The sequence below is a fragment of the Mesoplodon mirus genome, assembly GCF_964341445.2.
Source record: "Mesoplodon mirus genome assembly, chromosome: 3".
NCBI lineage: Eukaryota > Metazoa > Chordata > Mammalia > Artiodactyla > Ziphiidae > Mesoplodon > Mesoplodon mirus.
Window position 1 is genome coordinate 143,144,524 of NC_138978.1, and position 27,345 is coordinate 143,171,868.

General features: G+C 39.1%; 2 protein-coding genes and 1 pseudogene across 5 annotated transcripts in view; 1 reads left to right on the plus strand and 2 right to left on the minus strand.

Annotated features, from left to right (window-relative positions):
• Nucleotides 1–27,345, plus strand: part of LOC309799286 (centrosomal protein of 78 kDa-like) — a 659,089-nt pseudogene that overhangs the window by 569,125 nt on the left and 62,619 nt on the right. The gene's annotated exons all lie outside the window — the stretch shown is intronic.
• LOC309801406 (centrosomal protein of 78 kDa-like) lies at nucleotides 1,281–16,940 on the minus strand. Its single transcript, XM_082616242.1, has 4 exons — nucleotides 16,721–16,940; nucleotides 4,290–4,461; nucleotides 3,920–3,967; nucleotides 1,281–3,375 (listed from the first exon to the last, which is right to left on the minus strand). Exons 2-4 carry the CDS (start codon nucleotides 4,440–4,442, stop codon nucleotides 3,112–3,114), a joined length of 465 nt encoding a protein of 154 aa, XP_082472368.1. The 5' UTR covers nucleotides 4,443–4,461; nucleotides 16,721–16,940; the 3' UTR covers nucleotides 1,281–3,111.
• On the minus strand, nucleotides 19,534–27,336 carry LOC309801413 (centrosomal protein of 78 kDa-like). 3 transcript variants are annotated; one of them, XR_014293584.1, is made up of 4 exons: nucleotides 26,949–27,336; nucleotides 24,828–25,026; nucleotides 22,691–22,837; nucleotides 19,534–19,634 (listed from the first exon to the last, which is right to left on the minus strand). XR_014293584.1 is itself a non-coding variant. In XM_082616256.1 (4 exons), exons 1-4 carry the CDS (start codon nucleotides 27,049–27,051, stop codon nucleotides 19,607–19,609), a joined length of 309 nt encoding a protein of 102 aa, XP_082472382.1. In that variant the 5' UTR covers nucleotides 27,052–27,336; the 3' UTR covers nucleotides 19,534–19,606. The 3 variants fall into 3 exon arrangements, 1 of the variants encoding a protein (XP_082472382.1); XM_082616256.1 differs by having other exon boundaries at nucleotides 22,774–22,837; nucleotides 24,828–24,941; XR_014293585.1 differs by lacking the exon at nucleotides 19,534–19,634 and having other exon boundaries at nucleotides 22,305–22,837.

Consider the following 27,345-nt stretch of genomic DNA (forward strand, 5'->3'; position numbering starts at 1 on the left):
CCAGTTGTTAGACACTTCTATTAAAAGAGGACTCTACAGACAAATAGATTTGCGGATGGCTGTGTACCATACGCCTGCTGTGACGATCCAGAATGAACATTAGCCTACAGCAGCCCCGAGAATCTGTACAGTAAAGAAACCTGATTAACTTTACTTAAGCCAGGTTCTCCCTTCTGCCGGCCTATAAACCTTTCAGTAGGGACAGGAGAGGAGATGGCAGCGTGAAAGGTCCCCCTCGAAAATAAAAAACATTGCCCCTCAGAAGAGTGGGGCATAATTATCTCCAGGCTTCTTCAGATTCCTCATCCATACTGACGTCAGTGGTCTAAAATGCCACCTGAACTTGTCCCTTCTATTCTTAGCTATATTCTGAGGAAACCAGCTCCCCGCACATGGGTGGTTAAGACCCGCTCTCCTCCTCCTCGCTGCCTCCTTTAGGGGTACTTGCCGCTGCCTGGGGACACTGCACTGATCCTCCAGAGCCTGTGCCTGTGGCTCCGTAACACACCCCTCGCACACTCACGGCTCTGGACTTCCGCTGTCCACTCTGCCTTGAGTATCCTTGCCTTTCACCGGCTGACTCACCAGTTTCTCACGAGTCCTTTAAGACTTAGCTTAGGGACTGCCTCTTTCGATGACTTTTCTTTGCCTCACAGCTCCCCCTCTTCTTCCACAAACACTGACTCAATGACCTGAATATGCCCGTCATAGCACGTCACGTGCAGGATGAGACATCTGCTGTGCGTCTTCCCCTCTCACTCCACTGCTAAAGGGCCAACACTACATCTTGCTCATTGTTTCCCTCCTCTAATACTCAATCCATGACTAATGAACGAACTAGTACTGTAGTAGCCCTCTTAGTAACAATCAGGCAGGACCTTCTACTAGAAATCTGACACTCCAGCTTTTCTCTGATCTCATCTTTCAGTCTGACTGAACTAAAGACTTATCTGTGCATGTTTTACCAGGGAGACATCATTTAATCCAGAGATGTGTCATCACATACTCTTACATACTCTGCCGTTTAAAACTTCTGCTCAGATGGGGGAAGGAGACAGGTGTGCCTTCTGACAGCCCCACTGTTTTGCACTTCCAGTGGTCACTGGCTTCTCTCTCGGTGCCTTCGTTAAACCCTTCTTCTCTTAACAACAAGGAAACAGAATAACAAAGTACTTAAGAGCCTGGGTTCTGCCTGTCTGTGAAACTGGAACATAACCAAGGACATAGAGAATAGACTGGTGGTTGCCAAGGGGGAGGGGGTGGGAGAGGGTTGGATTGGGAGTTTAGGATTAGCAGATGCAAAGTGGTGTATATACAGGATGGATAAACAAAAAGGTCCCACGTGGGACTTCGCTGGTGGTGCAGTGGTTACGAATATGCCTGTCAATGCAGGGGACACAGGTTTGAGCCCTGGTCCAGGAAGATCCCACATGCCGCGGAGCAGCTAAGCCCGTGCGCCACAACTACTGGGCCTGCGCTCTAGAGCCTGCGAGTCACAACTACTGAAGCCTGTGTGCCACAGCTACTGAAGTCCATGCACCTAGAGCCCGTGCTCTGCAACAAGAGAAGCCACCACAGTGAGAAGCCTGCACACCGCAAAGAAGAGTAGCCCCCGCTCACCACAACTACAGAAAGCCCGCGTGTAGCAAGAAAGACCCAATGCAGCCAAAAATAAAATAAATAAATACATTTATTTTTTAAAAAGTGGATGTATTTTAAAAAGGTCCTACTGTATACCACAGGGAACTATATTCAATATCCTGTGATAAACCATAATGGAAAAGAATATGAAAAAGAATGTATATAAATGTATAACTGAGTCACTTTCCTGTGCAGCAGTAGTTAACGCAACACTGTAATTCTCCTATACGTCAATAAAAAAATAAAATTTAAAAACACTGCCATAAAAATCATCACATAAGGGGGACTTCCCTGGTGGTCCAGTGGTTAAGACTTTGCCTTCCAATGGAGGGGGTGAGGGTTCGATCCCTGGTCGGGGAGCTAAGATCCCACATGCCTTGCAGCCAAAAAAAACCAAAACATAAAAGAGAAGCAATACTGTAACAAATTCCATAAAGACTTTAAAAATAGTCGACATCAAAAAAAGTCTTAAAAAATCACATAAATCAGAAACAAATGAAACATAATAAAGTCCATACATTAAAAAAAAAAAGAGCATGGGTTCTGTTCTGGTCACATCCCAGCTTCCCACTTAGTTATAGCTGTGTAATTCTGGGCAACTCACATAATGTCTCCTCAGACTCCTCATCTATAAAATAGGGATGGTAATAGTTCCCTACCTCATAGTGTTGCTGTAATCCATAAACACGGTTAAGTGCCTTGGTAAATGTTTGATGCTCTCTGGTTATTGTGAATTAAAATATGTCAATGGCTTCTGGCCATACGATTTATAATAGTTTTACAGTTAACCAAATGGTAAAACGATTCCATCTATTATTCCCATCTCTTTTTACCCCTTACCCTGTTGTGTTGTTTACGTTTTCTCCCACCACAGAGTGTTAGTTCCAGGAGAGTAAAGGCTTTATTTTGTTCACTGATGAAAGCAATAGCACCCAGAAAAGTACTGTACATATGAAGCCCTCAGTAAACACTAGCTGAATGAATGGTGCAAACTGTCACAAGGAAAAATACACCAAAACTTTCATTATAATAAAAAAAAAGTATAGATAAATCTTTCTCTAATGGCTTCCAGTCAAGTATTTCAAAACACCATATGCTATAATAAAAACATAAGTAATTTATTAAAATTTGAAGGCAAAAACATAATTTTAAAAGATTTTAAAAGATTTAGACCTATGTTAGGCGTGATGGAATATGGACGCTTTCTGGAAATTCACAATCAGATCCAAGAGTCTCACTTTCAGAATGTTCTAGTAGACTGAGTTTACTTTTAGTTGTCTTTGATGAAACAGTCAATATTGTACTCTCTTTCTTAACAGAAATGTGTTTTTTCGAAGACTCACTTCTAATTGGTTCAGTAAACAAAGAATTATTTTGCCCAATTCCTTTGCTTTTCTGCTTTACAGGTGAGTCAGAGCAGGAATGCAGGTCCTTCCCAGGTTGTTTCTTAGCAGAGTAGTTTTTGGTATATTATGCTTTGGTCATTTTCTCTGAAGAAGACCTGCTATTTCTAGGTAATTCCTCTTCTTTTCTTTGACTTCCAGTTCCAGAAATGACGTCTGCTGAAGGAGAACATGTTCTAGCAATGAAATCTTCCAAAGACTCCTGCCGCTGCTCTGTGACTGCGACCCCCAGGTTGTCTTTGGAAGTTTCTAAGGCCTCCTGAGTAGAGACTGGGACATGAAAGGAGTCGACAGGCAAAGGAATCCCAGCATCACCTGTAATTTTCTGAAACTGGAGGGGAAGACAAAAGACAAAACAAAAATTCAGTGATGAACAAAGCCAACCATTAAAAAGTAGAGTTCAAAACTTCAGTGTTACTCTGTGATCTTATTATTAACACAGTCAGTTGATTATTCAGAAGATTTCAGAGCCAGTTCTTTTCTAATTATATCTTGCCAAGTGATTCTCAGCTTAACCTAGCTATATCCAAGGCTATGCCCACTACATTTTCAGACTTTGGTGATTGGGGTAGTTATTACCCCTTTCCTTTCTCTCTCTAAAATGAAACCCTACTCTGTAAGAAAATTAATTTCTTTGCTATCCTCCAGGCACAAGTAAACAGTATATAGTTTGTGACCAGACTGTGTTCTCAAGCTGTCAGTTCCCAAGACCAGTCTGAGACTGGCTGAGCTGGGCGAAGGGGGCTCCAAGTGAGGCTGGAGGAAAAGCTGACAGGTTTCCCCTCCCATTCCCATGACCAGTTGAGTCACTATAATATCTTACATATCAGCTATGTCAAGATTACTTATTTTAAAAATTATATCAGTACGTGTACCTTCATTAGTGTTCCTTCATTGTAAGCTGACTGCATACAAATTGAAACCTAGATAAAATATGAATAGAACAGACATTTATACAATTTAAAATTTGGAATATTTTCTGTAATCTTTTCTTTCTTCATTAAGGAGAGTTTGCTTTAACTCATACATTTTCTAAAGATCTTCCAGTTTTCTTATGTACAACAATACAGTATCATGAAATGGGCCCACATTTACTAATCTCAGATTTGGAGAGGACTCCAGAGTCTTCTAGCTCCCAAGCATGTGAACTATTAGAGACTGACCATCATTATTTTCTCTCTGACTTGGTCATTTCCTTTTTGCTAATCACTCTTAGAATCATTAAGTGCTGTCCTCTCCACTTACTTGGACATTTTGCGTAGGTCCTGGGGCGCTCTGCTTTGATTCTGATTTTTCCTCTTCAAGTGCCTTCTTTTCTTCTTTAGGTGGACTACTAACAGTATAATTCATCTGGGGACGACCTAGTAAATGAAAATCTGACTGATCTATACCAGCCATTGTGGCCAACTGCCCAAGCCTGGCCCAGAGGAGGAAAGGAGAAAAGACAAAGGTTATTAGAATCACAGAAGAGCAGTTTAGATTTCCCCAGAGCTACAGTCATGAAATACTTCTAAAATCTTAAAAGCCAACATCCTACTCCAGACTACAAGCCTCTCTCTCCCCCAAATTCTCAGCCCTTTCCAGATTCATCCTCTAGGAGACATCCCACTGTCTCACTAGCAGCTTCAATATGTACCATGCACCCTGTCCACTGCCTCTCACACCTCCATTCCCACACTTCTTTACCACCTTTCCTCCAGTTTCCAAGAATGTGTTTGTTCCATTCCTTCCCAACACCAACTCATTCACTGACAAAACACCACTCCATCAACTATCCATCTCCACTTCCCTCTTTCAGCAAAATTGCTCGCAGTTGAGAACCATTGACCTATATCTTCCCTGCAGATTAATAATAATTTTTATGTCTAAGACAAAAATAACTTTAATTCAAACTTATCAAACAAGCAAAATAAATGAAAGAGAGGAAAATTCTTATCCATTCCCGAATATTTTCAATGAAAACTGCCTTCAATTTAGTCTTTACAAAAAACTGTACGTACTAATTACTCTGTCTACAGGTTACTCTTTTATAATGGGCTCCCCACTCTACCAAAGCAGGCTCCCCTATTTGCATTTCTTTAAAAATTTAATTCCTCATTTTAAAACGTCAACTATATTACCTATAATTACACTAAATTTGGCTAAACATGGCCACGTAAGTGATGAATATTGCTCCAGTTCCTCAGCAAACTACCATTAGAGTCGCAAAGAGAAGAATGCCATGAAGAGAAATGAACTAACCCAGCATCTTTAAGGAGAACCAGGGAAGCATGGAACTTCTGAAAAGAATGCTCAGTGCTGCCCAAAACACCTTCATCATCCAGGATCATGCTTGTCAATGAGTGGGCATGAAGGGCTTCAGACAAAGAGAAAGTTGTGTTTCTTAACTGGGCATTTTCATGTTCCAGCTATACAAGAAGACTGAAAATGTCTGACATGATTTTTTCTCATTGTCATCAAAAGTAGTCTTGTCTAGTTTCAAGGAACAAAACTAAAACACTCAAAATGTAATTAATCTGTAATTAACCTAACTCTCCACCAGTAAAGACAGAGACCATATCACATAATAACGAAAACCCCCAGGCACCCAACAAAGTTTCCTGTATAACGCTTAGGTGGTATATAAATAAACCAAAGTTATCGTTTTATTAATGATCTTTCACAAAAGATCACATTTCTAACTGGTTCAATTCATAATGGAGCCTCATTCCACATTAGAAAATTACCCGCTTTAAGTTCCCCTTAAATTAGAAAGTGAATTATAGAATCTGATTTGAACAAAACATATTACAACTCTGCTGAATGTTAACAATTAACTTTAGTGAGCAAAATATCTAATGCTTACGTTTAAAAGTCCTAAATCGGGCTTCCCTGGTGGCGCAATGGTTGAGAGTCCACCTGCCGATGGAGGGGACACGGGTTCGTGACCCGGTCCGGGAGGATCCCACATGTCACGGAGTGGCTGGGCCCGTGAGCCATGGCCGCAGGGCCTGCGCGTCCGGAGCCTGGGCTCTGCAACGGGAGAGGCCACAACAGTGAGAGGCCCGTGTACCAAAAAAAAAAAAAAAAAATTCCTAAATCATACCCAACCCAATTTATTAAATGTACGATCACCAATATTTTCTTTGGCTCCTTCAAAATATTCACTCGTGTGCATTCTTTCCCTTCCGCTCATCACCTATGCACTTAAAACCCCCTATAAGCTCAACTCCAGTATCTCTCAGAAAGGCTGTTATGTTCATGATGCCCCTTTTGCCTTATATAAGCAGGTGCTCACCATTTATTGAATGAGTGTCCGCCAATCCAGTGGATGCACTTTGAAAAATTCCTCCCTACGCTCAATCTCTGATAAAGTATATTTAGATAGAACTTTTTAGATTACGCTCTGCTTTCATGCACATTACCTAAGGTAATTCTTAGAGTATATATTTTTATCTTTCATCGCATTCTTAGAAGTTTTCTAATATCTTAAATTTATTTAAATGATTCACTTTCCTAATTCATTGCCAGGAGAGTCTCATCATGACTTTTATGCTACTGTATATACAGTATATGCACAAAAAGTGCTTTCTTGAATCAAAGAATTATGAGCAGAAAATAAGCTAATGTCATAAGAAAGCGCACACACAGACACACACACACACAAAATGAGATTTTCACATTTTGAAAAACATGCTTTCTGGAATATAGATCATATGATCACTAAATACCAGCAAATGCAAAAGTCCACATGATACAACCAATTTGCAACATATTACAGTTTTAAAGTTTACAAACTATGTGTATATGGCTTAAAATCAAATCGAAATAACACCAAAAACACTCTCAAAAGTGTAAGAAATTGTTTACTTCATTGACTCATTTATCAGCCTTCAGTCTTATTACTCTTTCCTCCTTTAACTGCTTTAGGCACTCCTCCAGTTTTTCCTGAACAAACAGAGTAAATGTTATAACTAATTCGTAGTATAATATCCAAAAGCCTTTCCAGCTATAGGACTCATCAGGACTTAGGGGCAGAGCCAGAAGTGAACTCAGATTTTAGTCTGCTGCTGGTAATATCATACCATGCTAGTGAAATGAATGATCAAAATCTATCAAATTAGCATAGTAAAGATTTATTTAAATTCCACTTTTTCCAACATAAATTTGTGGTAGCCCACCATAAAAGGCATATGCGTATAACATAGCAAGTCAGAAATAAATAGTTAAGACCAAGAAAGAAAAGTTCTATTTTTATTTGTGGGTCTCTTTATAGTAGGAAGTCCTATTAATGAACATGTTTAACATACCTGAACTGCATAATTGCCGATTCAAAAGCATTATTTTAAAAAGTAATCACTTTTTTTTTTTTTTTTTCGGTACGCGGGCCTCTCACTGTTGTGGCCTTTCCCATTGTGGAGCACGGCTCCGGACGCACAGGCTCAGCAGCCATGGCTCACGGGCCCAGCCACTCCACGGCATGTGGGATCTTCCCCGGACGGGGGCACGAACCCGTGTCCCCTGCATCGGCAGGCAGGTGGACTCTCAACCACTGCGCCACCAGGGAAGCCCCAAGAGTAATCACTTTTAAAGCAATTTACAGTCAAGCACTGTTCCTGGAGTTCCCTGGGCATTAAATAATCTAATCATCAAAACCCTAAGAGGGGGCTTCCCTGATGGCACAGTGGTTAAGAATCTGCCTGCCAGTGCAGGGGACACGGGTTCGAGCCCTGGTCCAGAGAGATCCCATGTGCCTCAGAACAACTAAGCCCGTGTGCCACGACTACTGAGCCTACGCTCTAGAGCCCCCGAGTCACAACTACTGAGCCCGCGTGCCACAACTACTGAAGCCTGCGCGCCTAGAGCCCGTGCTCTGCAAAAAGAGAAACCACCGCAATGAGAAGCCCGCACACCACTACGAAGAGTAGCGCCCGCTCGACGCAAGTAGAGAAAGCCCGTGAGCAGTATCCAACACCCAGCTCCGCCAAAAATAGATAAATAAAATAAATTTATTAAAATAAAAACCCTACGAGGAAAGAACGATCACTAACTCCATGTTATTTTACAGATGAGGGAAACAGAGGCAGAGAAGTAGAGTAAGTAGAGCAGCACAGCCAAGGTCACACCACTAAGTAGCAGAGCCACACTGTGGACTCAGGAAGCTGGCTGCCATTCCTGCTCACGGAGGTGGTAGTCTTCCCTTCACCAAGGTCACTGAAATAAAATGAACACTGATAAACTGTCTTAGGAGTTTTAGGAACTAAGACACTTCGGTCCTTGAAATGGGGACACGGCTTGCAATAGGCAGACTTCTAACAGAGCCCCTAAGACTCCTACTTACTGAAGTACACAAACCTTCCACTTATCCAATCAAACTCTAAATCTCGGTGCTGCAGTGAAGGGATTTTGCAGACGGAATTAAGGTGCACAATCAGTTGATTTTTGTAAGACAGGGAGATTATTCTAGGTGGATGGGACCTACTCAGGCACCCCATGAAAAGGACCTGAACGCTTCCTGAATTGAAGTACAAAAGGGACAAAAGGGAGACTCTCCATTGCTGGCTCTGAAGAAGTCCAATGCTGTGCCAGGGAAGGCAAGCAAGAGGCCTCTAGGAGCTGAGACTGCCCCCCGACTGACAGCCAGCAAGGAAATGGGGACCTCTGTCCTGCAACTGCAGAATCTGAATTACGCCAACAAGCCGAACAAGCCTGTAGGCATTCTTCCCCAGAGCCTCTGGATGCTAACACAGCCAGACTGACATCTTGATTTCAGCTCTGTGAGCCACACAAACTATGGTGAACATCCAACTTTTGGGGCTCAATGTCTTACACTTAAATTTCACGTGCTTTAACAGGAGGGAACTCACACGTTCCCGTGTGTATCTGAGCAGGAAACCTAGTCACGCTGTGCCTGGACTTCTGACCTACAGAACTGTGAGCTAGTCAAATAGGTATTGTTTTCAGTCAGTAAGAGTGTAGTAAAAGAATCAATATCCTACTCAACCTCCAGGTTCGTGAACAAAATAAATGATTGTCATTGTTTTAGGCCACTGTTTCGGGGTGGTTTCTTATGCAACGATAAACAATCAGAATTCCTATACTTATGAAAGCAGTACGGTATATTTATACCTTTTAACTGCTTTGAACAATCACTTAAAGAATCAGGAACTCTAGGGTTTCCCTGGTGGCGCAGTGGTTGAGAGTCCGCCTGCCGATGCAGGGGACACGGGTTCATGCCCCGGTCCGGGAAGATCCCACATGCCGCAGAGCGGCTGGGCCCATGAGCCATGGCTGCTAAGCCTGCGCGTCCGGAGCCTGTGCTCCACAACAGTGAGAGGCCCGCGTTCCGAACAAAAACAAAAAAAAAGAATGAGGAACTCTATTATATGTCATCATTGGGAGAGGAACTGGTATCACTTTCTGGCGAGTAGCTCTTGGTACCTAACAACGATCCTATATCAGGAGTTTACCCTAAGCAAATCAAAGATGTGGGCAAATATTTATCTACCAACCTGATGTCATAAGATTGTTTATAACCAAACCCTAGAAGAAAGCTAAGAGCCTCCAAATTGGGACCGGTTTAAATAAAAACAGCTCACCATCCGAAGGAATGCGCTGTGAAGCCACTAAGAAAAGAATGACAAGAGGACTCAACCACAGTTAATGAATGGGCTTCAGGAGTGCTACATTCAAAATATATCTGTGCATTTTTCCTGGGAGATGATGCATAAGCTTAATCAAATTCTCTGATGTAGAAGAGTATTTAGTGACATGGCAAAATATTTCTGATACTTTTTTAAGACAAAAGAGCAGATTAGGTGTGTGTACATGCAGAGGTGGCTTTTATTTCCTTCAAGAAGTTGTTCATTGTTTTCAAACATTTGCTCAATGAACATATATTTTTATATTCAGAACATGTTTAAAAAATTGAGAGTCTAAGAACTTCAAGTTCTTTAATGTTTCATTACTAAAGCCAGTCAAGTTTTCAATGGGGAAAAAGGGAAAAAATTGAAAAATTCCTCTACTTTTACTATAATGGTTTCATCAATCTTCTAAAACTGATTTCAAAGAAATTCTAAACAAATAAGCAAACAAACAAAACACCCTCACCAGTCAGAGGAAAGTAGACTAAAATTCCTGACTGGTTCTAAATAGCACATCAAAGTGCAATTACATGCAACAGTTTCTCCCTCTAATGGAGGGAATTAGAACAGAGTGTTAAATTTTTGTGAAAAAGTGTACCCTCCTCCTACAAAGTATTCAGAATTCATGTCCCTTACATGGAAATATGGAACCAAAAAAGTTAGAAAGTAAAATTGCTTGATATTCTATTACTTAAACAAGACTAATGATAAGGCTTTGGAATAATTTTCCTTCCTGTCATCTGCTCTCCTTCCTCCCTTCTGTACACTGGCTAGGGTGATTTTTCTGGGACAAAGTTCCCATCCTATTGGATATCAAATTGTTTGTTCAACTTTTCTCCATTTAACATAGAAATCAATCATTTCTCATATAATCAGGGGATTCATAACCTTGATTTTTTGTGTGTGGGCTACAAAATATTCCACTGAGTGGGTTTACTGGTTAACCATTTCACACATTTAAATTCTTTCCAACTTTTCAATATTATCAGACAAAATAACCGTTTTTATGCATGAAGGCTTTTTTCCCATATTGAGAATAAGGTTCTTACAATAAATCCATAAAAATGAATTTGAGATCAAAGCAAATGAACATTTTTAAGGCTCTGAGGTACCTATCTCCAAACTTCTTTCCAAAAGATTTCTGAGATTTTACACTGCCATCAGCGACGTATCACTTGCTATATAACCTCTACTGTAACTGTTGGCTTACTTCCTCACTGAGAGTGCAAGTTATTTGAAGATAGGGGGTGTATTTTATTAAGTGTTTATCCCCAGCAACTGTGCCTAGCAAAACGTAGACGGTCAATAAATAATTGCTTAATAAGGAAAATCCCTGCCAATACAAGATGTACGTGTGTGAAAGACAGACTCTGTATTTTTCTCTAACTGGATAGATGAAAACTTGTCATCTTCTTTAATGTGCAATTTTTTTGCTTATAATTAGTCATTAAATTTCCCTTTTAGATTATATTGTAAAAATTCAGATTCTCTGAGGCAAATGGGCCTGGCACTACCCACTAGGTATATAACCTTGGACAAGTTCTATAACACTAGGCCTCAACTTCCTCATCTATAAAATGGAGATGAGATCCCATATCACAGAGCTCTTGTGAGGATTACATGAGTTAGAACACATATAAAATTAGAAGAGTGCTTGGTACATAGAACATGTGCAATTAATGCTGAATGAATGAACATGCGAATGCAAACAGTAGTGAAGGGCTTAAAATGAAATGGTCTCATCCCACTCCCACATCCAGCACTCAAGAAGCGACTGATTCTTTTTAATTGTAAAATATGATACGTGTACTGAGAAGTGCACAGAACAAAACTGTCAATGTGACAAATAAAAAGAGAATACTTACATAACCACTACCTGAATCTGAAAGTATTAATACTTGTCAGCATCGCAAAAACCCCCCCATATCCTTTTCTTATCACAAGCTCCTTCCCTCTTCCCGGTTAAACACCAACCTCACTTCTTGACAATCATTTCCTTTAACCTGCATGCATCCCTAACAAAAGAGTTTAGTCGTGTCAACATCTAACTTTATGTAGAGGATCATAGTATATGAAGTCTTTTCTATCTTATTTCTTTCTCTCAACGTTGGTTTAAAAAATTCATCCACATTGCTGCCTGTAGCTCTAGTTCATTCAATTTTATTGCTGGATAGTTTTCCCACTGTACGAATACACATCATTTATTTAATTTTTGACTCTTAATGGACATCTGGTTTGTTTTCAGTTTGTGCTAATGCAAATCATGGACAGGAATCCTGCTGCACCCGTTATTCTGGTGCATTTACACAGGGCGGGGGTGAGGGCTGCTGGCTCACAGGCTATTTATATACCTTCAGTTGATGGAGAGGGCTAAATGCTTTCCAAAGTAGTTGTGTCGATTTATACTCCAGTATAAACAGGGTAGAAGATTCCCATAGTACTTCAGGTCTACAATACCTGATACTACCAGACTTTTTATTTATGTATTTGTCAATCTGATTGACATGTAGTTTCCTTGGTTTTGACTCACTTTTCACTTATTACTTAATGAAGTCGTACACTTTTCTGTGTTTACTGGCTGTATGGATTTCCTTTTTTATGAGGTTTACGTCAAATATTGTTATCTTTTATTATTTTATTATTATTATTTACTTTTGGCTGTATTGGGTCTTCGTTGCTGGGTGCAGGTTTTCTCTAGTTGCGGCGAGCGGTGGCTACTCTTCATTGCGGTGGCTTCACTTGTTATGAAGCACAGGATCTAGGCGTGCAGGCTTCAGCAGTTGTGGCACGTGGGCTCAGTAGTTGTGGTTCGCAGGCTCTGTAGTTGTGGCAAACGGGCTTCGCTGCTCCGTGGCATGTGGGATCTTCCCGGACCAGGGCTCAAACCCGTGTCCCCTGCCTTGAGAGGCAGATTCTTAACCACTGTGCCACCAGGGAGGTCCAACTATTGTGATTTTGAATTCTTCTCCATTTCCAAGTAATACTCTTGCATGACTATTTTCTCACTAAATTGGACGCATTATCTGTTCACTTTCTAACTTACTAATAAGTAAGGGTTTAGTTCCTCTACACTCTTTCCTATGTCCACACTGCTCAGTAAAGTTATGTCCTCATGAGTTATTCCACTGCTCATGATCTCTTTGACTTGGAGTGATATACTTAAAAACCTACATTGTTGATCAACTAGAAACTCTCTCGACGTCACGCTTTGTAAAATGAGGACATTCATACCATCTTCCCTTTTTTCTACCTCCTGTCTACCTTCCAAACCTAGCTTTTACATTGTCAAAGTTGAAATTTATATTCTGTTCTATGTGCAGTTAAGTCTTCTGTTATTTGAGAGTCAGTACGGAGTAAGGTTTAAGAGAACAGGCAGAGAGCCTAAACTCAAAGCCTCGATCCAACCTTAAATTAGGTACAGCCTGGGCAAGTTCCTTCCCTGCCTTAGCTTCCTGTTCTCAAAAGTGGGAATGATATTAGCACCAACCTCATAAGGCTATTCAGAGGATTAAATGAGTTAATATATGCAAAAACACTTAGAGCCTAATATATACTAAGTACATACTAGTACACAATACATTTCAGTACATACCAAGTTAATACCAATACATACTAAGGATAGTTTACTTTAGTTATTTGTGATTACATGCAAGTTGACAATAAAAGCTGCAAACCAAGACAGTATTGCCATTATTACAATGAAATTAATATTGCCCACTGCAGATGTACTGTGTCTCTGTGTATAGACTACACCTCGTTCCATACTGTGCCAGTGTCACTGCCCTTGTGCAGGGTGACCAGATAACCCAAGCCACCTTGGGGTGTTCCAGTTTATACCTGTTGTTCTGATTTTACAGCATCAGAGCGCCTCCTTACACTATTGAAGTGTAAGGAGTTTGGACAAGTTCTGGTTTGGACAAATTAGATAGGTGGTCATTACCCCTGTGTGTCACTGAAAAGGGGGACATCTATAGTGTCAAGTTTAAGTGGATTCTTCCCTTCCTCACCAATAGTAGGTTAAAAATCAACCATAGTTTAGTTTGCTTCAGGTTTATGTCCGTATAGCCCTTTCTCCTCTGGAGTTCAAGTTCCTTCTCCTCTTCCTCTCCCTCCTCCCTTCCAACAGTGCCTAATACCTAGTAAGTACAATATGCCTCAAGGTGTTTCTAAGCTCTCAACCACACAGTCAATAGAAGCCTCGCCACTCTAGACTAGCTGCAATCTGCACTGAATCCCCTATTACCTTCCTTCTTGGTTTATTGCCTCATTTTGCTGGATTATTTCTATAAATAGCTTAAGGTGTGTAGCACAGGAGGTCAATTTTTCAAATTTCTTTGTGTACAAAATATCTTCTTCAGCCTCCACTTATGACTCATAGTTTGGCTCGATACAAACCCCTAGGGTGAAAATTATGTGCCTGAAAAACTTTGGAGGTATCTTTCTAATGCCTTCCAGGATCCATGGTGCTCATGACAAGTATGATAAAGTCAGATTTTACCTTTTTTTTTAGGTGACCGGTATTTTTCTCTCTGGAATGGATGTATCCTCTCAGTATTTTATTCTATTTTAATTTATTTCTTCAGTATTTTAAAGTTTCACAATGAAGGGTGCCTAGGTATGAGTCTATTCTTGCTCGTCTTGCATAACTATTTTCAATCTGAGGCCTGATGTCTACTTTCAGCTGTGGGGAATTTTGTTGCCCTTTGACAGCTTCCCTCCATTTTTTTTCTGGGTCTGGAGTTTCTAATCGTAACATGTGGGATCTCCCAGATGCAGCCTCTCTAACATATTTCTATCACATTTTCCATTGTGTCTTTCTTTTTTATATACTGAGAAATTTTTTAAATTCCTACTGAATTTATTTCAGCAACCATATTTTCATTTCCAGGAAAACTCTCTTGCTTTCTGACCATTCTCCTTTTCATGAACACCCTAGTCTTATTTTATAGTTGCTAGCTCTTTTTAAACCTCTCTCAGGATACTAATTAGGGTTTTTTCTTAAATTATTTTGTTCCCTAAATTGTCCCTGGTCCTACTAGGATATGTTTTCACTCTTTTTCCCCCTCTCTCATGTTGTAAGCTTTACTCAACTATCAGGCAAATGACAGTTATTTTCTATTTAAGAATGAGTGCAGAAAGCTCCCTGAAGTCAACGATTGATTGGCTTCTTATGCAGGAAGAAGCGGGGAGTAACTGTAACAGGATCCCCCCCAAACACAATTTTCTAGGGTGTAAAAACTCACACTAGCTGCCCCAGTTCTCGCCAGTTTCACTGTTTTCAAAATGAAATCATCTCATTTCAGGAGCGTGAGGGTGGGGCTGGGAGTCCACTCCTCCAAACACAACCCTTCAATGAGCTCCCCTATCTCAGTCACACTTTTAACTAACTCCACCCTCTCTCCTACATGCACACCTGAGCATGGGGCTACTTTTTCAGGTGGGGTCAGAATCCTCCTCAGTTGCAGGTGGTCCCTGTGCATATTTTAGGTGATGCTTTTCCTCTGTTCTACTGCTTCAGTTTCACACTCTTCCACCTGTCTTCTGTCTTTCAAAACTATGTTGAAATCTCTTGATTCTTGTGGGCATATATACTTAAACACTTTGATACCATCATTGTAGTGTCTTGTCAAAACAGAGAAGAGCTAAAAGGGTTCTCAGTGCCTTCTGAATCTGCTATTCTGTCGTCCCAGTGTTTAAACTTCTTGGACTTCCCCAGTGTCTATTACTGCTTTTAGAAATACAATCTCGTGGTCTGTTCGTGAAGGAAATGAATACACCACATCTAAAATAACAAGGAATGCGGGTTAGATGCTCTAGGGTCTTGTCATACTCTGCCATTTCCTAAGAAACCACTTACGTTCTACAAATTGTAGGTGCTCATTTATAAAACGAAAGGGGGTAACTCTACATGAACTATAGATTTCTCCTACTCTAACATATCATAATTTTCTAAGTTCTTTTCTTAAAATTTCTCTATATTATCATTAATTTTAATTAAAAAATAAAAATCTAACTTTCTCTTTTGAAAATCAAAGAGTAATTCCCGTAGTCCTACAATAATGGGATAATTAGTTCTGAAACCTGTCAAGTTTCATGTTTCATATGAAGAGAAAATCATATTAAATAATTTTTAAAAATTAAACATGGACTTTGTAGCACAAAGACAAGGTCCCCCCCAAATGGTGCTCCTTTATTTACTAGAAATGTTCAGCTCTGCATTAAAGTTGAAATAAAATAAATATATTAATTTTGAGGTGCAAAAATTTCTTATACAAATCAATTTTTCTTTTCTGTCCATACAAACAAAAGTATGGAATGACATTAGAGGTCAGGTTTATTTGGTAATAGAATGTAGCTTCTTGATATATATATATTTTTTGTTTGTTTGTTTTTGTTTTTTTGCGTTATGCGGGCCTCTCACTGTTGTGGCCTCTCCCGTTGCGGAGCACAGGCTCCGGACGCGCAGGCTCAGCGGCCATGGCTCACTGGCCCAGCCACTCCGCAGCATGCGGGATCTTCCCAGACAGGGGCACGAACCCGTGTCCCCTGCATCGGCAGGCGGACTCTCAACCACTGCGCCACCAGGGAAGCCCGCTTCTTGATATTTTTGATTTTAGGAAAGGAGAATATCAACATCAAAACTTTTTTCAACTTTACTTTTATTTAAAATGAGGCCATATTTTCCTCTTATAAAAAGAGAGTTCAACTAGAACTGTCAACTTTCTCATCTGTAAAACAAGAGCACTCAATCAGCTGACTGTATTCATTCAGAACTCAATTTCCTTATCTTATGATCACTAAGGTTCTCCCTAAATCTAATATACTAAGGTTCTAAGGAAAGGAAAATATATTACTAACGACATGTTTTGATTTTAGTTTCTTAGAGTTCAAATGTCCACCATTCACCTTGGTCTAAGCTTAAGGAACCATTCAAGGGGATACAATGCAGATGGCATGAGAAAACAGAACCCTCACACAAGCTGTGCCATGTTGCAATCAGCCTTCCATTTGAAAAATAATCTTCTCTATAGCTTTAAAGTGATAACTTTGTACCTGCAATGCTTCTTGTTTCAAACTGATTTTCTCTGGCTCTTCCTGAACACGTTCTGAGGAATCATCGACCTCTTTGATTTCTGAGGAGGAAGGACTCTCTACTGTCACAGTCACAGGAAATTCTGATGGACCTGAGTGTCACAAGAAGAAGATAGGAAACCACAGAGTTGTTAAACTAAAGTGCAAAGAAAGAAGACAAGATTGTATAAAAGACAACACAAGCCAGATACCAAATATCCAAATATTAGAGGACATTTAACAAAAGTGATCTGAGGTATCATTATTTATAAATGTCTCTCACTGCTCCTTAGTGTAAAACAGGCAATGACTAAGTAAAAGTACAGTAACTTATTTTTGCTATGTTACTGGACAGACCTCTGTTGTATGTGGTTAGGATTAGTAATGGGAATTGCCCGTATTATTTTATTAAGTTTCTTTCACAGAAGCCAAGTGAAGATCCAAGGTAAACATTTTTTCCTCAGATCAACTTTATACTGCAAATGAAAAATTTATTCTTCACCATCAGACAAAAACAGTCTGGAAGAAAATGTAGTTTTTCAGAGGAAAATACATCAGTAAAGGGACTGATGAATAATCAGAAAGTCAACATATCTAAGCTGTGAATAATAGACATTAGAATTTTAAAAGATAAATCACATACACACACACAACTAAAACTGACCCATCAAAAACTTCATCTTCTCACCACCCTTAAGCCAAAACTAGGGCAACAATTCTCCCAGCAAGCTTCACTGCCACTGCAGTGTTGTTCAATAGGACATTTCCAAACATTTAAAAACTGACCTGGCCACAACCCCATAAAAGTCTACAGATCATAAAGAACTGTGCCGGGATTATATAACCACGCAGAAGACAAGTCACTAGGACATCATTTTGACAACAAGCAGCAAACCCTGCAGCATAGGAAAACCCTAACAGGAGAACGAGGTGCACACCCCTCTCTCCGGGAACGCAAGGCCAGGACTGACACCCAAGATGCTCTTCTCTCAACCTCAGCAGTGGTGCCTTTCACAGAGCAACTATGCAGTCTCCCAAGACCACTGGGAAGGAGAATCTGATACTGACAGTATTCGCTTGCCACGAGGCCATAAGCGAGGGAATGTGTGTGGCCTTGGTGAGAGAGCAGAGGTTTGGGAGATGTTGCTTTATATTGGCTTTCAGATCGGGAATTTGTACATATAGCCACAAACAACGTTTCTTGAAAACATGTGAACATTCTTGAGTATGACAGCTCCATGTGAGGGGTCAGAAATGGCAGTGAAGTTCGCTTCACTGGGTAACAGCTGATTTGCGGGCTGGAAAACAGGCTTCCTGGTTTACAGACATAGCCACAAGGCTGCCCATTGTGTGCCAAATCCACACAACTACACAGTTGCATTGGGAGAGCGACCAAACATGTTTTACATGGATTTATTTCAGAGAGGGAAATGCTTCTTGTAAGGCTCTGTCAGTTTAAAAAGCAAGAAGAATGACCATCCACCTTTCCCAGTTCAAGCCCTGTATATCATAAATATGATAGCTACACACCAGCAACTGATTACATACGAGCTTTGATGAATGGAAAGCCCCTAAAAAGATATCAACAAAACGAAGTTAGATCTTCATGTAAATACATCACCAGTTAAACCCAGTTAATACAACTATTTAGTAGTATGAACAGTATCCATACAGAATTGTGTATAAAAATCAATAAGCTCAAAACAAGGACCTGGAGGGCTCTGCTACGGAGAAAACAGAACAGAATTCAGCCTACTGGCTTGGTAATAGCTCTCTGAACTGCTGAGAGGCCCCTTCAGCTCCTATGTTCAGGACGGTTGAGATTTCAGTCTCACTTCTTTAAATGGTGATATTAATCGTTCTCTCATTTACCACCCTGTGTGACGAGGATGGACCTGCTATTACGTGTCTCAGGAAGAAGATAGGAAACCACAGAGCTGTGAAACTCAAGTGCAAACACTGGGGATTCAACACTATAGTTTATGCAACAGCAATTCACATTACCATTTGCAAAAAGTAGTCGGTTGTCCAGTGGGGATTATAAACATCCATTTAACATGAGCAACTGAACAGATATTTTACACAGTAACTACTTTAAGCACTATTTAAAATCAATTCTCTTTGTTTTCTTAAGCAATTGTTAATCCCCAATTTCGTGATTACTACCAAGTAAGTCACCTGAAGATCATCTAGAGCCATCTATTTCACTTAGCAAGCCTAAAGCTATATTCAACCATTTTACTTGCTGTTCTGTGACAAAAAATTACCATGAACAGCTATCCCCTGGATAAGAAATCAGGTAATGCTAGTTTGACTCACTAAATCTGATTTATTGAGTTAATAAGCCAGTTGATTTAGAATAGGTCTAATGCATATTTTTCATCCATTCTGCATTAAACTATTTCCCATGCCTAAAATGTCTTTTTTCCCATTCGTACGTATCCAAATTCCTACTTCTGTGCTGTAGGGCTTCGCTCAACTACACCTGCCTTTAATGAAACTTTTCTCACATGCACAATTGGTGATAATTTTCGTCTCCTCAAGACTCCCACGGGGTTACCTCTGTTGTGACACTCGAGAAACAACTTGAAACTCCCTATTACTTTTTGTTTTTCTTCCTTAGAGGGCTCATTAGGCAGAAGCCATGTGTGAGTTACCTTTTTTCCTCTACACAAAGCACCAGAGACCACCCACATAATAGAAGTTCCAAAATAAAGAACTCTAAATGACTGAAAAAGACAGGGAATGCAAACAGGTTACCTGTTGCTTCTTGCACTTTCTGCAGTACACAATGGCCGGAAACCAGACACTCCAGGTGGTAGCGGTTCAGGAGGGTAACATTCTTTACCAGCAGAGTGTTTCCTTCCATTACTTACAGGCTTCTTTGCGGCCAAGACTACGTTTGACAAAGCATGAAAAGAAGGAATCAAGATGCACCAAAGGTCTACAGAGCAACTGTCACACGTGTACACGTCGAAAGGAATCAAACAGGCACTTGACAATGATGCCAAGCCCATTAAAAACAGGATCGTTTTGTACAAAGGTTTTACATAAGCCAGCATTTTTAAAAAATATAAGTTCTCTACAGTAACAAGTTATTTTAACTAAAACAAAAGTATTGAGATGTGCAGAAATGCAAAAATAAAGTTTAAAAAAAATCCCAAAGTATGATACATTTTATGTATCATGCAGAAACACTCAAGTTTTCTGAATCTCAAGGACACAGAAACACCCATGACTTCTGCCAAACAGAATCTTCAGAAGTAGACCAAAATTTAAATTTAAGATGAATTTTTCTACGTAAAAACAATACAAGTTATAAGGCTGCAAGTTGCTGGGGAGTAGGTGAGTCAATTTTACCCTCCTATAAGCCTGTCAACCTTCACTGCTCCTTTGATTTCATATAGAAAACACACACACAAAAAAACAAATGAAACCCACTGAATGAAAGAGTGAAATGTGGAGACTTATCCTATATTTCAGTAGTAAAGAGGCAAGTATCTTTTTTTTTTTTTTTTTTTTTTTTTTGCTGTACGCGGGCCTCTCACTGTTGTGGCCTCTCCCGTTGCGGAGCACAGGCTCCGGACGCACAGGCTCAGCGGCCATGGCTCACGGGCCCAGCCGCTCCGCGGCATATGGGATCCTCCCAGACCGGGGCACGAACCCGTATCCCCTGCATCGGCAGGCGGACTCTCAACCACTGCGCCACCAGGGAGGCCCGAGGCAAGTATCTTTATATGAAACACTTGGTTGCAAAAACTAGACCTACGTGTTAATATTTTACTTAGAACAAGCCATATATTAAAATTCACATTTAACTATTTAATTTGAATTTACTGAAAACAAACATCATAGGTTAAAATGATTATGTTTATCCTTCAAAGCTACTATATTTTATGTTTATTTATTTATTTATTTTAATAGATCTTGATTGGAATATAATTGCTCCACAATTCTGTGTTAGTTTCTGTTACACAACAAAGCGAATCAGCCATATGCATACACATGTCCCCATATCCCACCCTCTTGAGTCTCCCTATCCCACCCTCCCTATCCCACCCTCCCTATCCCACCCCTCTAGGTCATTGCAAAGCACCAAGCTGATCTCTCTGTGCTATGCTGCTGCTTTCTACTATATTTTAGCAGCATTAGGATGCAGGGTAAAATGGAGTGTATGCGGTAATATAGGACAAATATTTCATAGGGTGTAGCTTATTGATAATCACCACACGATCCTGTGTGATTTACATGCCTCTTAAAAATATATAGGAGCTCAGTTCATTTGTGCTATTTTATTGTGTTTTTTAACTTAATTGCCATCAAAGAAAATGTTTGTATGCATATGGTTTGTATGTGTATACCCTTCCTTTACTTTCAGAAACTAATGCAAATGCATTTGTATTAAAATTTTTTTTAATTACACTTTTCTTGTTAGGAGATAAAAAAATTTCTAACAAAAGTTCCCATCTTTTATTAGGCATACATACGTACAATATAAATGTGACACAATTCACACCATTATTTCACCCCTATACTCACCTGGATCTAGGTATATACCCAGATACTGATTTGGCTTACCTCTATGTCTCCAAATAACTGAGGCAAATACAAAAAAAAGTCCAAGAAATAAAATTACTCTTAAAAGAGCTCAATGAGCTTGTATACTTCAGTTACATTTCCACTTTGTTTAATCATGCTAAATAAAAAAAAAATGTTTAACTGTTTTCTTCTCATTCCATGATGCCCTATTATTCTGTACTAATTTTACAGAATTCCTAATATGTTTTACATATACATGTTTCATTTATATATATTTCCATTTCTAATATCATAGCAAAAGTCAATGTAGCTATTTTAAGAATGCTTTACATATGATATAAATTTTTAATAATAATATCTAATTAGTGTGATATCACAAATCTTAACTTCTTTGAATGTACTATTTGATTATTAAAATATCACTCTCTTGAAATAACAAGTGGCAGATGATCATAAGCTTTTTTTGACTTCATAAACACTCTTAACAACTTATTTAATACACTAAGCAAGTTGATTAATAGAGAATCAAAAACATACAACTTTAAGTAGAAAAAAAAAAGCTGTATTTATGAAGATGTTTACAACAGTTTATTTTAGGTTATTTCCAATTTTTCACCAATTTAAAAAATTGACCAACTCAATGAAACCTTGTGAATGCAATGTTAAAAAGTATAACTATAAATCACAGAATTTAAATTTAGTATGAAAAGGTATGAATGGCAAATTATATTGAAGCTATGTGGAATTATGTTTATAGACAGCAGAAAGAGAAAATAAAAATATAAATATTGCTTGATAGGATAATGGGATTAGAGGTGGTCTTTTAAATTTTTCATTTTTATGCTAATACAATACCTTTACAAAACCCAAAAGTCTTCAAACAACACATTTTTTAAAAATTGTGGTAAACTACACAAAACAGAAAATGTATCATTTTAACCACTTTAAAGTGGACCGTTCAGTGATATGAAGTCAACAAATTTTTAAAACTTTCAGAGGGCACCTGAATGAAAGATGTGCTGTCCACTGGTGATTTTAATGTATCTGGTATATAACTAAAGTCACCACAAAACTCTTTCTGGGAAATTGGCAGATCATAAACATAAAAAATTTATTTTGCTTTTTATTAAACCTTATTGTTTTGGTGTTTCAAAATTCAAATTTACTCACAAGAAAGAGTCAGTTTCATATTAGATTTGGTTTCACAAATGCTGCTCCTGCTATTCATTCTTATCACCAAAAAAAAAAAAAGACTATTTGTGACCAATGATAATATGTTCCAGAAAATAAAAAGTTAAAAGGTTTTCAATCTGCATATCTGGGAACCTAAATTAAAGCATCACACAACATTTTCAAAAACAGAAAAGCCATTTGATTTGACTAAAATCTTAGTTTTAAGATGGCAGAAAGTACCTTGATAATTTTCTTTTAAGAAAGAAAGAAAACCAAGCCATTGAAGAGAAATTCTTCCGAGAGAACTGAAACATGTTATATACCTCTGACTTGGCACCCCTTCCATCTGGAGAACTTTTTTGGTAACTATTTTCATCCCAGAATGATCTAAAGTAAAATGAATTGAAATTAGAGTAATTATTTTCCAATGAGTGGCTATTTCCATTTAAAACCAAAAGCCGGGCCTCCCTGGTGGTGCAGTGGTTGAGAGTCCGCCTGCCGATGCAGGGGATACGGGTTCGTGCCCCGGTCCGAGAGGATCCCATATGCCGCGGAGCGCCTGGGCCCGTGAGCCATGGCCGCTTGGCCTGCGCGTCCGGAGCCTGTGCTCCGCAACGGGAGAGGCCACAACAGTGAGAGGCCCGCATACGGCAAAAAAAAAAAACAAAAACAAAAACCAAAAGCCAACTAATTATTGCTTTTCCCATAAATTTAAATATGAAATCTACATTATGTAATTATACACTTATTTCCCCCTTTGTGTATTCTAATTTCTTCCTCAGAATCCTAAGATGCCATCTTGCAGACTGCCCACAGTGGCTACTATTTTGGCAGCAGCAAAGGTCAACTTTAAACATTTTGCATCTAAAGTGTCTTTGGATACCTTTGGATACAAAGTACAGTCTGAGCACCATCCACTTAGATACCTAAAGGGCATCTAAGATATCAAACCAGGGCATCCAAGATAACAAACCAAAGTCCTGATGTTCCCTCAAAAGCTGCTCCTCCCACCAGCCCCCTTCTTCTAAGTGATATCACCCAGTTGCACACATAATCATCAACGACTTGTCTCCTTGTTACTATTTCCTTCATACCCCACATCTAATCTATCTGCAGGTCTTGATAGCCACACCTTCAAAACACAACCTGAATTCAACCACTTTTCACTTGCTGCAAACTTCCAACCTAAGCTAAGCCATAAACATCTCTTATTTGGAGCCCTGTGATAGTCTCCTAACTGGTCTCCCTGTTTCTCTTCTTTATCCTCCCAAGTCCATTCTCTATACCAGGTCACCTTATTGAGATACTATTTGGATCATGCCTTTTTCCAGTTCAAACCCCTCTACTCATTTAGAATAATCCACATCTTTACTCTGGCCTTCAAGACTTTACAAGAGCAGACCCCTGGCTAGCTCCTTGACCTCATGTCATACCACACTCTTCTTCACTCGGTACTCTGGCCATGTTGGCCTCCTTGCTTTTCCTTAAATATTCCACCCACCTACATGCCTGCATACTCATTGCCCCCTTGTCCTGGAATGTGCTTACTCCAGATCTTCCAGGGCTTGCTCCTCTCTTCATTCAGGTCTCCGTTCAAATGCCACTTCTCCAGTGAAGCTGTCCCCTAACAAACCTATCCAATGGAGTCCTACCTGCTCTCCCTCACTCTCCTTACATTAAGATACTTTTGCACTTCCTACTCTCTAAAATTATATTACTTATCTGTTTACTCATTTCTATCTGATCTCCTTCACTGGAATGTAAGCTCCATGAGGGCAAGACTTTTGTCTGTCTGGCTCACTGCTTTATCCCTAGTGCCTAAACCCGTATCTGGCACACAGAAGATATTTAAAAAATTACTTGTGAATCTGACAAATTAATAAAGTGCTCCTGGCAAGAATTCAGAGGTTGCACAGGAAAGAAATAATGCTCTTGGTGGAAGCAGGCTTAGTATCTAGGTTCACCTCTATTCAGAGTAGAGATAAGAACAATTTACAAGTATAATTCACTTTAATTAGTACATTATCTGCTAAAAACATAAGGGAAGTGCAACACTAGAAAAGTACAGTTGAAGCTTGAACAACATGGGTTTGAACCTCGCAGGTCCACTGACACACGCATATTTTTCAATACATATGTACTATCGTCCTACATGATCCAAGGTTGGTTGAATCCACAGATGTGGAACCACTGACTATAAACTTATACCCAGATCTTCAACTGCGTAGGGGTCGACACCCCTAACCCCACATTGTTCAAGGGCCAACTGTATATGATGAGGAAAGTTAAACACATTGTTTTAAAAAACTGTCAATACCTGAACAAATTCTTTTTGCTTTGCTATGTGTTTATCAATTTAGAAAAAGTGACCACATACCAACAAGCAGATTTTTCCTTATATCCAGAACGAGCAGAGTTCTGTTGGTTTCAAGGGCCTTTAGTAAAGCCTTTGCTCCTTCACTGGTGAGGCCGCACTGCTGCAGGTCAAGTGCTTTCGATGAAAGACAAAAGGTCACTTGCTAACTCTACAGATTTAACATAGAGACAACTCTCATTTTCTCACGTGTGGAAGAGTCCTGCACAAGACAAGTCATGGAAGGTTTGTAATTTTGGGTATGGAAAAAAACAGAAACATATACGCACACACATAATGCATAATCCAATTTGAAAACCTCTTCTTGGATGTGCAATGATAACCCTGGCTTTAGTACCAATAAATCATACAACATATTTTACAATTACAGAACTGAAGAATAACTGTATATAACGTATGAGCAAAAAGCATCACAAAATGAATCTCAGTTCATAATTAGCAAGGGCGGCAGTGGCATGTAAACCTCACAAGCAAAACCTGGTGGAGCTCAGAAATGCACTGCATTCTTTTGATCATGATCTTCAGCTCCAAATCACACTTGAAACTAGTTAAAAGGGGAAAACAAAATAGAAGAAATGTAATAACTGTTAGTTTTAGAGGGAAAAAAGACAAGTCTAAGAGGATACAAATAATAAAAACTTTCAACAATGTGTGAATAGAGAATACATACTAAAAACCTATCATGAAAGTATGATGGTCAAGAACCCTCGCAGTAAAAGGTCAGACAAAAACCAGAAAAACTGATCATGAATTCTAGTAGTTCTGGGGATGAACAACCTACTCATTTAAACCAAAGGGATCATCACTAAAGCACAGGTATTAAAAAATATTACATGAAAGGAAACTATCATGAGTCTTATTTTTAAGTGTTGTGTGGACCATCACATTAAAATAACTGGAGTCTTTCAACACCCCCATGACACATAGAAATAGCAAGTCAGACATACGGATCTGACAGGATATGATACAACCCTTACAAACTCTCACTACAGAAGAATGGACACAGGGTATAATTAACCAAATAGCCAAATTAATACAAACAGCCAGTAAACCTCACCAGTAAATCAAATGAATACAAAATAAAACAAAATGTGGTTATTCTCCTATCAGATGAAGCCAAGAGTCTGTAAGAAAAGCCTTTAAATAATGTCTATACCCTTTTGATCCAACAACTCTCTTTCTAAGAATTTAACCAAAAGAAATAGTCAGAGATATAGGTAAGGATATATATCAGAGTACTATTTGTAACTGAAAAACTGGACAAAGCTTATATACAAGAATGGATAAGCTATGTGCACTGTGGCATATTCATATAATGGAATACTGAACAATCACAAAAAATGATGTAGGAGATGCAAATTTACTGACTTGCTAAAATGCTCATACTAAATTAACTGAAAAAAGTTATAAAATTTGGAGTAATCCCACTTGCATAGAAAATGGAGAGGTACTCATTTTTGTAGTTTTACATTTTTTTTTACAAGTGCTACAGGCCAGTGTTTGTGAGAGGCAGGCTTCACATCTACTGTTGGGGTGGACTACAAATTGGCATAGCCTTTCTGGGTGGTAATTTGGCCATGTGTATCAAATGTCTTAAAAATATGTCACACTTAGTCATTCCACTTGTAGTACCTTATTCTACAGAAGTAATCCCGATGGACACAGAGATGTATATGCAACGTATCCACATTGTTTCTGACAGGGAAAAGCAAACTGTCTAAACAGAATTGCAAAGAATTGATTAAACTATGGGACATCAATACGACGCAATACTACATGATACATCATTAAGTGAAAAAAGCAGGAATATGAAATAGCAAGTATACTACAATTCTATTTTTGTAATCCCTAAGTGTACATATATATTTGTAGAAAAAGAAAGACTGAAAGTATATACACCAAAATGAACAGTGATTATATCTGGGTATTAAAATTATAGGTAATTGTTCTCTTGTTACTCTGTCTTTTCTATAAAGGATATATGCAACTCTTAGAGAAAGTTTAAAAGCAAAATAAAAGCTATCAGTAAAATGAGGCTTTAAAAAATCCTATCACAATAGTATCATGCCAAAAGCTAAGCATATTTCATATTAAAAATTCAGTATTTTCAATTTTAGAATTTACCTCTAAGCCATAAATCCTCACTAAGAGATTCTGCCAAAGCACTTGCACCCAGGTCACCAATGAGCGTGTTGCAGTTCAGAGTGATGTACCTCAAACCAGCCATACAGTCAAGACCAGGTCTACTGGAATGAAGACTCTCAGCCCAGGTTTCTTCATGCCTTCTGGTAGTCTGATACTTCAAAGATTTAATGGGATGAAATTAAGATGCTTGAATAAGGAAACAGGGTGTGCCCGAGTATGGCTTAGTATGTCAGAGATTTACACACACACACATATCAAGCATATATGCCAGGAGCATCAACCTGAGAAATTCAACAGTCACTTCTGGTTTACGAGTCCAGTGACCCAGATTCTGCTCGGTCAGTGATTAGATTCTAGCCACTGGATTTCCTGTTTC

What these genes read in the sequence shown, in the direction of transcription:
- LOC309801413 (XM_082616256.1), bottom strand. Translation starts at nt 27,051, where the DNA reads ATGGCTGGTTTGAGGTACATCACTCTGAACTGCAACACGCTCATTGGT. An exon ending in TGAGGATTTATGGCTTAGAG is followed by an intron (nt 24,942 to 26,948) that starts GTAAATTCTAAA and finishes TTTCATCGAAAG; the next exon opens with CACTTGACCTGCAGCAGTGC. An exon ending in AAGGAAAAATCTGCTTGTTG is followed by an intron (nt 22,838 to 24,827) that starts GTATGTGGTCAC and finishes ATTTTACTTTAG; the next exon opens with ATCATTCTGGGATGAAAATA.
- LOC309801406 (XM_082616242.1), bottom strand. Translation starts at nt 4,442, where the DNA reads ATGGCTGGTATAGATCAGTCAGATTTTCATTTACTAGGTCGTCCCCAG. An exon ending in GACCTACGCAAAATGTCCAA is followed by an intron (nt 3,968 to 4,289) that starts GTAAGTGGAGAG and finishes TATTTTATCTAG; the next exon opens with GTTTCAATTTGTATGCAGTC. An exon ending in ATGAAGGAACACTAATGAAG is followed by an intron (nt 3,376 to 3,919) that starts GTACACGTACTG and finishes CTTCCCCTCCAG; the next exon opens with TTTCAGAAAATTACAGGTGA.